General features: G+C 35.4%; 2 protein-coding genes across 2 annotated transcripts in view; both read right to left on the bottom strand.

The window, feature by feature from the left end:
• LOC142354506 (chromobox protein homolog 3-like) overlaps nt 1-13,331 on the bottom strand; it is a 572,284-nt gene that overhangs the window by 411,290 nt on the left and 147,663 nt on the right. The window lies entirely within an intron of this gene.
• LOC142354223 (uncharacterized) lies at nt 3,810-6,648 on the bottom strand. The gene is made up of 3 exons (XM_075406475.1): nt 5,526-6,648; nt 4,943-5,280; nt 3,810-4,574 (listed from the first exon to the last, which is right to left on the bottom strand). The coding sequence occupies exons 1-3, from the start codon at nt 6,646-6,648 to the stop codon at nt 3,810-3,812; spliced, it is 2,226 nt and encodes a 741-aa protein (XP_075262590.1).

Below are 13,331 nucleotides of genomic sequence, written 5' to 3'. Positions count from 1 at the left end.
AAAATAGTTGGATTCGCACCTCAATTGCCCAATAATTTTTGTTTCACGTACTCTTGAATGTAAACGCAATGGATTTACTTTAATTTTAGTTTTCTCTTGCTTAATCGCCTCACCTCCCGTGCATTTAATCTGTTGGATTGTTTGTTCAAACTTATTAACTATTTATAATAACAAGTACATATGTTATTACTATCATAAATTTTACACTTATGCAGTCTAAAATTTGTTGAAGACGAGGATATGTAGTACGGTTGTACCATACTCAGTTGGTTTTTACTAAATTATTTTAATTTGTCATTGCCTTAGTAAAAATCATCTCTAACTATATTTCACTTAAGCTTATTTTACCGCCGATTAATAAGTCAAGTTTTCAGTTGTTCACACTTCCCACTTTTGTTAATACTCATTCGCTAAACTTATTTCTCATAATTCAGTTATTCTTAATCTTCTCAGTTTTGCAGTCAGAATAATCCTATTTGGATTCGAGAAGGAATTCTTCGTCTCATTAGAACTACATTTGTGGCACTAGTGCAGAGTAAAACTAAAAGTGGTAATCCAACAATTTTGTAATACATTAGATTCGCGCCTCGAATCCAATTCAGATAATCTACAGCGAATTCGTGGCTCGATTACATATCTCCACAACAAGAGGTATCACACAGAGCAAGGTACGAATATAGCTATGTACAGAACTATAAAAAAAACTAGTGGGTGTCGCAATCAGAACTTAAGCGTAAGCTTAAGAAGAAGAAAAGAATTAGAAACCGTTCAGCCGTCCCTCATGAAAAATAGAAGAAACATTTTCCGTTATTTCGTTTTTTTCGCAACGACTGACATCCTCTGAGGCAGAGGAAGCAGAGTCGGAGTGAAAATTCAGAATCAAAACGGCAGATTCAAAGAAGCAGAGCAACAGGCAGAAGTCAAAAACGCTGAACTTGGTTTAAGAAAACCATTCAAAAGAAGCCGACAGCAATAACTAAATAAACATTTAAATCTTGAGTCAATTGAATTTAAATCAGTGAACGAATAATCATTACTGAGAAGACCAATTTTGTACAAGTGTCTTTCTCATTTTGATTTAAAATTAGATTTATTAAATTTCACGGCGAACAACTACATGCTTTTTCGCATCACCTCTTGCTTTGGCCAAAATCTTCAATTGACTTTGACTTCAAAAATGAATATGTGTGGACCTCTTAAGACCTTTTGAAATACAGTGCCAACTCAACAATTCAAATGTTTCAAATTGTAAAAAGTTTGCAGGGGGAAAATTTTTATCATACCCTCATGCACAAGAAATATGGGTAACAAATCATCACACGAGAAAAATTTCCTCATTTGAAATATCCCATGAGACGCTTTTTCACAACAAAAATTGTGTGATTAATCATCACTTGAGGAAAAATCGTGATTTCACACGAGTTTCAGTGTAGTGATTGTGTAATATTGGACAACACATCTAAAGTCTTAAAACCAATGTTTAGGTGCGCGACCCTAGACCGCTCCGATCAGACGACCATTTCCCAGACTTTGCCCTCTTACCAGATCATCGTTCAACCCAAAAGACATCTGATCAGACCACAATAATTCGTGCGACTCTGGTGCAAACCAAAATTTTGCGCGACTTTAGTGCGACCAACGCTCCCTCCGATCAGACCATTCCTGAATACATGTTATAATCCGTTGTTATTTGTATAAATTATTCGATTCAAACCTTTATATTACTCATTTTAAAAGTGAATAATTTAGTATTTCTTGCTAAGTTTAGGACAAAACTAATTGATTAAAATATAAACAGAAAGTCAATTTGAAGTGCGTGCATCTTTTCTTTTGAGTAATCAAAACAGTGATAAAAAACTGCTGTCAAAAATATGGTCAGTTAATGCTCTGTGGTTAGGTTTTGGGGCAACTTATGTCCAGACTGTGGTCTCTGATCATATTGAAGTGCGACCATTGTCCAGACTTTCGTGTGACCTATGATCAGACTATAGTGCAACTTTGCCCTCTGATCAGACCGTAGCGCGACCATTGTCCAAACCATTTCTCAGACTTCGCCCTGTGATCAGACCGTAGTGCGACCATTGTCCAAACCATCGTGCGACTCAAGCGTTTCCCGGACCATGTATTTTGGGTCGCACCGCGCCACCAGTGTGAGACCCAATGGTCTGATCAGAGCAGTCTAGGGTCGCGCACCTAAACCTGGGTAGGTATCTGTATACGTTTTTGATAGACGTCTGTGCGTTCATTTTCAGACTTTTGTGCGTTAAAGTTCAGATTTTTGTATGTCTACCAGACTTTCGTGGGTATTTCGATTATTCCAAGCTATGTGATTTTGAATGAACAACGCTCCCCGTGCGTTCATCTTCCGTCTGCGCATACTTGATATTGTCTCAGACCTCCATCGACATTGCAAGCTTTTATTTTTATTTTCATTTTTATTTTAAAAAATCTTTTTTTATTCTCCCAGCTTAAATAAATTTTTAAAAACGTTGTCCATTTTGAAAAAGGCAATATTTCACTTTTCACAAACGATTATCATGAGCAGTTTGTTTTGAGGTTAAAAACATTTTCTGATTGTTTACTTTAGAATTCGACAAAACATTTTGAGATATAATGAAGTGTTTGAACATGTTCTCTGCGCTCGAGGAATACAATTTCCATTACTCTGTGAATATATTTCGAGCACTATGTTATACACTCCTACAATGACGAAAATTTTGATTCTACAATGCTACATTGTCTTAAGCTAAAATGAGGATAAATCCTTTCTTGAAGACAATTTAAGTCCGACGAGTCAGCGTTGTGTTTAAATTTAAATTTGAGGTGTGGAAAAACTGCAATGTTAATTGTTAATCCCTGTGTTTACTACTTATTAACAAGAGATTTCCAGATTACAATGAATTGCTAGGTTGCACACGTGGGTAAAACATAAAACCCGCAAATTTTACAAATCAAAATAAATCAGAAGTCATCAATCAATCAAACAAATTAAGGAAATCAAGCTTGTGCTTGAACACTCCGGGCCGCGTGCATGAGGGTAAAACTAAATACTCTTGTTGTATTTTACAACTTAAGATTTCGACAATCAAGTTTACATGATTCTTTCGCTGATATGTAATTTCAACATAGTTTGTAATGTCGAAGCTGTTAAGATGCTCTGTTGTCATAATTGAGGGCATTTTTTGCTTTCTGTGTGTGTGTATGTGTAAATTTGTTGTACACTCTTCCGGGGCGACACATATACACCGGCTATATGTAGGTGAAAATTGGTGATCATACGTTTGCATCGACGTTTTAATTTGATGTGTGGTGGGTGGTTGGAAAATTGTGTTGTTGAATGACAAGGATATGTGAAAGTAGTTATTAGGCTTCATGGGGGCTGTGAAAGTTGAAGTTTAATCGAAGATCGTTGGCAGTATATCCTGTAAACTCTGTTGATGTGAAGGTGTATACTCCGTCGATCTGAAGGCTGTTGACAAAATTATGTGGGTTGGATTCCGGAGACGTTAGCTTTTGTCGAACTGACAAATAAGGGCAAAATATAACGAAAATTTGATGATGACTGTTGTCGGTGAGGGCATAGAAACACTTTAAGCTGGATTTCGCGTAGTTTAAGGGAAGTTAAGGACTTGGGGAAGTTAAAATTCTCTTTTCGTTTTGTATTTTCACAGCGTTGTTACTTCTTCATGATTGTTTGAGCTCAATTGTTTGAGCTTGTGTAAATTGAATATTTGATACGCTGACTTTGGACACGATGATTATGGAAATTTAAAACCAATATGTCGTTTGAAATTTAAAATTTAATGGTTTCAAGTATTGTGTAAAACTTTAGCTAATTTGACTGCTGGTCTGTTGAGCACTCCAGTTGATGTCTTGATATCGAAAGATCGTGCTCGTCCGTCCGATCCATTGTGGCATTTCGCAATTCGACCCATTGGCCAAATACCTCTCGGAGTAAACTCATGCAATAACCAGACTAAATCGCCTTCTTTCAATTGCTCTGATTCTGTTCTCCACTTTGGTCGGCTGATAAGATCTGATGTGTACTCTTTTTGCAAACGTTTCCAAAAATGATCCAGTAATGCTTGTGTGTAAATGAACTCCTTTTTACTAAATGTTCGGCTGGTTGATGTCAACGGTGCTAAAGGGCTGTAAGGGCGTCTTAATAGGAAATGATTCGGGGTTAGTGCTTCTTCATCGTTTGTGTCTGAGGAGACATATGTAATTGGTCTGGAGTTGAGAATTCCTTCAGTCTCGGCTACAATTGTCTGAAAAACTTCAGCTTTCAATTGTTGGCTGCCTAAAATTATGAGCAAAGTGCGTTTAGCAGACTGAATTAGCCTTTCCCATATCCCGCCGAAGTGAGGGGCTAAAGGTGGATTCAGTTTCCATGTAATATTTTGCTGCTGTAACTGGGACCTGATGTAGTCGTTGTCCACATTGATTTTGCTCAGATCCAACATTTTTTTTGCTGATGTGAAGTTCGATCCATTGTCAGAGATGATTAACTCGGGATATCCTCGTCGCGAAACAAACCTTCTAATGGCTATTAGACATTTATCTGTGTCTAATGTCTGACAAACCTCCAGATGCACAGCTCTAGTTACAAGACAGGTGAAAAGACATACGTATTGTTTTTCCAATTTGCGATTTGTGTGCTCAATGAAAAAGGGTGCGAAAAAATCTAACCCAACATTTAGAAACGGATATTGTTTTCCTGCTTCTGCGAATCGGAAACTGAGTAGGTCGGCCATGAGGGGGGTGATTTTTTGTGCTCTCCATCGTCGGCAAATGAAGCATGTTTTATTTAGTTGTTTCAAAAATCGTCTAAGACTTATAATGATGAAATCTTGTTGCAGGTGTGCTCGGACAAACTCTGTTCCAAGATGTCTACAGTCGTTGTGGGCTTGCTCAATTATTAATTTGGTAATATTATTCTTACTGTCAAGAATAATTGGATGTTTCTGGCTGTAGGGTTTTTAGCGTGCTTTAGTCTGCCTCTTGCTCGTATTAAACCATCTTCGTCCAGGAAGGGAGTGAACTGTAATAACTTGTCCTTTTTGTCTAGTTCATTTTCCCGTTCAAGGTTTCTTATGCTTTCAGAAAAAGTTTTATGCTGTGATTGTCTCAATAGATGGTGTCGTGCGTCTTCATAACTGTTGGTGACTGGTCGTTTTCGGAAGATATTGACTGCTTTCATTACTGTTTCGGTTCGTCGCATAAGTTTTTTCCAACTAGAGAAATCATCAGTGTCAATAACTGTGCTTGAAGTTTCTGTACCTAAAACGTTTGTCGCTGTAAATTGCTGGTCTCTTTGGAAATTTGGAACGGGATTTTCTAGAAGAAATTTTGGTGCTGACAGCCATTTTTCTTTCAAGTCTGTTAAAGAAAGTTCTCTTGTTCCGTGATCTGCAGGGTTGATTTACCGGGTACAAAATTCCATTGTTCTGACTTAGAGTTTGCTAAAATTTTTGCAATTCTATTTGCTACAAAAACTTTTTGGTGTTTTGTTGATTTAATCCAACCTAATGTGGCCATACTGTCAGTCCAGAATTGAATTTTGTCAAAATGTGCTGTCATTTCGCTTCGAACAAAAGAAGCAAGTTCTGCTCCCATAGCTGCTGCTTCTTGTTCTAACTTCGGGATGGTTGTTGTTTTAATGGGGGCAACTCTTGCTTTGCTAACAACATATTGTGTTGTTATTTCTTCTGCGCTTGTTGACCTGATGTATATTGTCGTTGCTATTGCTGAACTTGATGCATCGCAAAATATGTGAAGTTCATGCTTAGCATTTGGGTTGGGGATCAGACATCTGCTAATAGAAATCTCTGGCATCTGCTCATATTCGTCGACCCATTGCTGTAAGTCGTGTTGGAACTCTCTTGGAATCTGATTGTTCCAGTTGTTACCTTGTTTCACTATTGATTGAAGAATGCATCGTACTCTAATGGAAAACGGCGTGATGATTCCAAGGGGATCGAACAAGGATGCGGCGAAGGAGAGCAATTGACGTTGTTGCATGCTTTTGACATCCAGTTTTAAGTCTGGTCTTTTGAAGATGAAAATATCTTCCTTGGTATTCCACATTTGTCCTAAAATGCGTTGCTCTATCGCTGTGTCTGCATTTTCTCCAGTTATTTTCATGACTGTGTTTGGGTCGTTACTAAAAAACTTTGTAAGTTTAAAGCCACCTTTGTGTAATGTATCCTCTACCTCTGTTGTTGTGATTACTGCGTTTTCGGTTGTGTTGAGACTTTGAAGGTAATCATCCATGTAGAAATTGTTTTTTATGGCTGAGTAGGCTTCGGGATTACTTAATTTGTTGTCTTCCGCACATCTGTGGAGTATGTAGATTGCACATGAAGGGGAACAAGTTGCACCAAATATTAGTCTCTTGTACTTGAAAATTGTTTTTTCTCCATCTTTGTTCCACAAAAATCTTAGTGCGTCTTGGTCTTCTGTTCTGATGGCAACTTGCATGAACATCGCTTCGATATCACCGGTTACTGCAATCTTGTACTGCCGAAATCTCAGAAGAAGTCCAACAAGGCTGCATAGTAGATCTGGTCCGGTCAAAAGAGCTTTGTTAAGTGAATGTCCTTTGTATACTGAAGCTGCATTTGTGACCCTTCTTACTTTTTTCTTCATTTTATGTTCAACGGGGAAAAACTGCAATGTTAATTGTTAATGCCTGTACCCATGTCATTGGACGACTGACGGCAATTCCATTGGCTGTCTGAAAACAAATCGGCTAGTAGTAGTAGAAGTGGTAGTAGTACTCAGAGACTCAATTTCAAAAAAATGAGAGAAATAATTTAATACAGGTATCAACAAATTAAGAACAAAAATACTGGAAAAACATATAACGAAATATTTAAAAGACATCAATATTAAAATTTTTTGATTGAGGAGTTTTTGATTAAGGACTTGTGAAGATATGTCCAGCGGCATATCGAACTTGACTTCATTCATTTTAATGAATTCATTTGTGTATCTAAGGGCTATGATAAAGTTGTTCTCTGAGTAAAATTTATGGGTTATCAGAGATGACAACCTGATGTTACTACGCAGGATTTTCTTCGATGTCACGCTCAACTTCGGCACACTTGTTAACTATTTTCAAGAGAAATTACATATCTGATTCACTACGTTCAATCTAATTGCCCGAATGCAAAGAGTGCTTAGGAGAACTGGAATTTACTCTCTTTTCGAAATTACCCATTGAAAGACGTCTAATTTTAGCAAACTTGAAATGGACTGTGGTCAAAGAGATGAACCATAGAGGTGAACAGACAAATAGAGACTTTAGTATGGAGGCAATTTTCTCTTCACGGAGGTTGTAAAGGAAAATTTTGCTTTAAAATGTTAAATCAACGTTTGCATTTAGGGAGTTTCATGTCAATGTGACTCTGCATTTTCAAATAGTTTGTCACTAAGAAACCTAAGTCTTCAATAAAAACAACATGAAGAAGATCGTTCCAATTAAGATTTAGAAACTGAGACCTGTCAAATTTAAAAGAAAAAAAATTCAGTTCGACGGCGTATCAAAAAGTAAGAGCCATAACAACTCACAACTGGCAACACTATTTAAAATACTTACGAAAAGCAATGGTATCTGCATACATTTTGTTGGACGTCTGTGCGTTCATTTTCAGACTGTTTTGCGTTAAAGTTCTGATTTTTGTATGTCTACCAGACTTTCGTGGGTATTTCGATCTTTCCAAGCTATGTGATTTTGAATGAACAACGCACCCCGTGCGTTCATCTTCTGTCTGTGCATACTTGATTTTGTCTCAGACCTCCATCGACATTGCAAGCTTTTATTTTTTTTTTCATTTTTATTTTTAAAAATCTTTTTTTATTCTCCCAGCTTATATAAATTTTTGAAAACATTGTCGATTTTGAAAAAGGCAATATTTCACTTTTCACAAACGATTATCATGAGGAGTTTGTTTTGAGGTTAAAAATATTTTCTGATTGTATACGTTAGAATTCTGCAAAATACGTCTAACTTTAGCAAATTTGAAATGGACTGTGGTCAAAGAGATGAACTATAGAGGTGAACAGACAAATATAGCTTTTAGTACGGAGACAATTTTCTCTTCACGGAGGTTTTAAAGAAAAACTTGCCTTAAAATGATAAATCAACGTTTGTATTTAGGTGGTTTCATGCCAATGTGACTCTGCATTTTCACATGTTTTGACACAGATTCAAATCTAAGTCTTCAATGATATCAACATTTAGAAGATCATTCCCAGTAAGATTTAGAAACTGAGACCTCTCAAATTTAAAAGAAAAAAATTCAGGTCGACGGCGTGTCAAAAAGTAAGCGCCATAACTACTCACAACTGGCAACACTATTTAAAAAACGTACGAAAAACAATGCCCCGAGGACACTTCCCTTGGGCACAACAGATGACAACTCTGAATAGGACGAACAAATTTGCTTAAAGTCTAAACACTGCAAACAGTCTGCAGGGTAATCAAGTTTGAGAAAACCTGGACAGAAAACAAAACTTCTAAGTTCGTCAAGCAACAGATGAATGGGTACACTGACAAAATTTTGTTTGATATCAACGAAAAATGATATGGAACTCAAATTTTGATCTTGAGAGCAATATAATTAGTCTAGTTAATTTATCAGTAGCATAACAGAGACAGTTTTCATACAGAGGGCCAAATTTCATTTTTGGTAATCCAGAAAAAAAATCACGAACCACAGGTGACAGAATGCCAGCAAATGGACAAAAAAAAACAAACAATTTGATATTATCCGCACCCATTGAGCTGCGGCCATCACAACGCATTACTAAGGTTTCAATGTCATTCATTAATAAACTCATGCACTCTAAAGGATGAATGCATTTTAAGTCTCAGAGTAAGAAAAAGCTTATTGCTGCCCGAAAATATCACTGCTGGTAAAAAAAAAATTGAAAACCAATGTACGTGAGAGTATTAAAGCAATGCAATGAAAATGAGAGGTCTAAGGAGTTGCAAAAATTTTGCTTTTTGAAATCTATCGACTCAAATAGATATTTTTTAAGCTCTCATTGCCCATTGAATATATTAAACTCCTTTTGTGGAAAATTTATGACTATTTGTGTTTTTAAGATAAAAGAGATGCATATTATCAGAAGTGAAATAAATTGATGCATTACCTCTTTCAGACCACAAAATTTTTTTTGTTTATTTAAACCTCAAAGTTTTTTTAGACCTCAAACATGATTGCTCAAAAAATGGTTCCAAAAATTGCAGGCTATTGCTAGCATCTGAACTATCATCAAAAAAATTTAAAAAGCAGCTATTCAAAAATGACACATTGAAAAAGGGGGGTCGTTATCCTGGGAATAAACTGGAGGAAGACTTCAATATTAATACAATTGCAGTGACCAAAAGATGGTGAAATGATCTGAAAACAGATGGGAACCAGCAACTCGGGGTAACTGATTCACAATACAAAATCCAAAACGTTTCGCTTTTTGTGGGCTGGCTTGTCAACAAATTAATTCAGATTCAAATCCTCAATCATATTGAGAAAAATATTTTTCTTAGAGTTACTCGAAGTATGGAGCACTCAATTGACGCAAAAAATATGATATCCTCCAATGACATAAATACTGTAAACTTCCGATGTCGAAGAATTACTGACGGAGAAGAAAATTTTTGTGAGCTAGTCTTTGATGCAATCTATTAAGAAACTAATATCAATATGAGAAAGAAATCCAGCTTGTGAAAAGAGTCCACAAGCAAACAAAAAAATATACTTAGGAAATAATAGATCAATTAGCTGTGCTTTTAAAGCTTGCAATCAAGCAATAAGAACACCTCCAATATACCATTTACCACAATCAGAATGAGCAACTATATTAACATTAGACACTTTTGAGATTTCAGTATCTGGTATGCAATTGAAGAGCCATATTTCTGTCAAGAAAGAAGTCATACCGCCTCCATGGCTTCAATTTTGATGCGTTCAGGACGTTTCGATAAACTGCAAAAAGACTGGCAGATGTCATGCATGGAGCTAACAAATTTGAATCAGTGTTAGGGTGAATCAACTTCATGACCTTGACAATAGAGTCTCAAGTTTTTTTCGCGGAATTCTTTTTTAATATTCAGTTTTTATTGATTGTCTTTTGAAAGCATTTGCATGCTATATTTTTCCTTGTTTCGTTCTGTTGATGATAAAACTTCTTTACATAGACAGACTTCAAAAAAAAACTTTGAAGATAATGACTTCTAGTAAAAGCGTGTTGAAGAAACAACGAAATTGAAGAGATTATAAAAACAGCGCTGCAGTTCCGTTTTGTTTTGTTCAGATGGTTCATTTTCTTTCAAAGACGCCTAAAGCCAGTAACGACCTGAAGCGATATGCTCTAAGATGGTAGACTTTCGTCAAGAGCTTTTTTAATATTACTCTTTGTAGTACTTTGATTAGATCTCTAACATTTTTAAGAAGAATTTCAGAAATTAAAGAAGTGAAAATATCGCTCAAAAATATAAATAGACAATTTAATTTAGCTTCAGGAATCGAAAAATGGAAGATAATGTTGCTGTGTTCAATACAAGATTCGCAGAGTCTTCCCAGGTTCGATCCCAACCTTCTAACATCATCCTGAGAGCGGTGTCATCATGCGACGTGAAACCCATTTGGCACGATTCCCAACATCTGCGTGACAATCAACATCTTTGTCTCCTTGTGCTTTCGATGACCTTGATCACAAACTTTGATGCAATTGATAAACAGTCGACGTCAAATAGCATTCATCAAAATCGACCAACAGCGACTATCAAAACACCTTTGTGTGTGTGGATTTTGCGAAAGAACTCCTTTTACAACCGATCATACTCTTTATTGTAGTCATTTTTTAAAATTGACACCTTTTTTCAAAAATTCTTAAACTATAATCTTAAACGATTAAATTTAATGTTTGTTTTTTGATAACTGTAAAAAAATTTTCATCAATTTGTCAGTATCATCTGATGGTTATTTCAATCTTTTCTCTCACGCATATATCTTGAAGTTTTTTTCCAAAATCTAAATTGAAAGTAGAGAAATTGAAAAGACATCTTTTTGTAGTTGAAAAACTAAGAATAAAATATATGATTTCATTGATCACTTAGACCATCCAAATAAGAAAAAAAATGCGAATATTATGATAGTTTCTGAACACGCCAAATAAGCTATGACAACCACTGAAATACTAAATACTAATTTAAACAATTATCACTAAAATGAAAACATAAACGTCTAAAGATGGGAGAATCGCTCTCAAGGGACTGGCGAGCAGTGGGTTTCAGTAGAGCCAGGTGTTGCTAAAGAATCATCAGGCGGGAGATAGTGCATTGTTGGTGTTTGAGAAATGGGGGTGGTCAAGTGATGAGTCTTAGGGCTGTTGGAGATCTGGTCGAGAAGTGGGAGCAAATCGCTGGAGCATGGACGCGAGGTTTTTTGTGTGGAGGTGGGGGCGGAGGGGGGGGGGGGGGGGTGTGGTTGGTGGGCTGACTAGTGAGGGAGAATCGCTTGGAGGGTTAAAAGATGAAAGTTTTAGAACGGAACTTCACACTTTAAAAACTTCTCCTCAAAACGGTTCTTATGAATCGTATAATTAGGGACTAGTAAGGAGTCTAGCTCTAAGAGAGCTGCCCTGTCGCTTAATGCCCTCCGTGTTCTACCTGTTGATCAATATTGAGTGCAAAAAGTCAAATGGGTGAGACAAAAAAATGATCAAGCAAATTAATGGACAAAAAAGACCACAGTTTTATTATGATTAATAAAAACTTCGTTAGATAGCAATTAATCACCTTCACAGTAGAACACCATAAATTACACATTTTTTCATAAAAGAAAATATAAGAACTCCAAATAAATATATGTAAAAAAACACGTAAAATATAAATACAGCCCTTAATGAAAATATTTCAGTCAAAATATCGCGAATTACTTTTCGAATACTAAAATTAGAATTGTCAAAATAGAAATAAAAGTAAAAACAATATTATAATAAAATACATGAAGTATTTTCTCACATATATTATCAAAAATAGAATAGTTTTATATTTTCTAAGTATTCCAAAATATGGTATGACATCACTTGAAGAATAACACTTTTTAAACGAAAACAAAATAGAAATTTATTGGAAAAACAGGAAACAAACAAAATTACAGGAAAACTGTTGATTTCTATTATTTTCAAGATTGAACACGCCATTTATTTACAGTATAGGTATCATTATAAAGAAAAAATCTTCACACAAAGACAGGTAAATACACGCATAAAACAAAAGTATCACCAAAAAAGTAATTTCATTCAATTATCTTGATGTTTTGTTCAAATGCTAAAAATGGAAAAAAACTGAAAAGATGTCTCTTTTATTTAAAAATTATAGATTAATTCATTTATATAGTTTTTCATGATTAAGCATAGATCACGGTAATATCGTATCTAAGCATGATTATTATTCTGAACCGAAATTTCTAAAGGCTGTAAACATATGTTTCTTAGATTCTCTTTTCCATATTTACCAACAGCTTTTGATAGTGTGAAGTGTCATTGAGTCTGAGTGTTAGTATTAGCATGAGCCTTAAAAGAATTATGTTTTGTTATATGTGTTTCAAGTCAACTGCTACTGAACACTGCACCAAAACATAAAACATAAATATAGCCACAACAAAACTACTCAAACTCAATTATCTTGAAATATTTTTTCAAAAAAATAAATTGGAAATAGAGACAACAACAAGACAAATTTTTGTAGCTGACAACTTAAAAACATTAGATAAGATTTCATTGATCACTTAGATTATCCACATCAGAATAATATGAGAATACTATACTACATTCTATACACGCCAATTACGCTATGATATCCAATGAAGTACTAAATAACAATTTAAACAATTATAGCCAAAAGAAAAACATAAGAGGCTAAAGCTGGATGAATCGCTCTGATTAGATTGGCGAGCAGTGGGCTTCAGTAGAGCCAGCTATTGCTTAAGAATTTTAGCGTTTTTTTAGGGTTGATTTTACATAGTTCTGCGTTGAACTCAGTGTAGACCTTTCATAATTTTTCGTTGATCTTATCTTAGATCGTTCATAATTTTTCGTTTAATTAAGCGTTGATCTAACGATATTTTGAGTTGAATTTAGCGTTGATTTCTCATAACTTGTACAGAAAGTGGTTCTTAAGATCAATGAAGCGGGGTACAGTGGTTTGAGTCTCACAAACAGATCTCTAAGCGTTGACCTTTTGTAAGATCTACGCCACATTCAAAGCAAAATTATGCAAGATTTACTATTAAAAACGTAAAATTATATAAGATATACGC

The sequence above is a fragment of the Convolutriloba macropyga genome, chromosome 15, assembly GCF_964194025.1.
Source record: "Convolutriloba macropyga chromosome 15, txConMacr16.3, whole genome shotgun sequence".
Classification (NCBI taxonomy): Eukaryota; Metazoa; Xenacoelomorpha; order Acoela; family Convolutidae; genus Convolutriloba; species Convolutriloba macropyga.
Note: the sequence above shows the minus strand (reverse complement) of the source record. Positions and strands in the feature narration are given on the sequence as shown.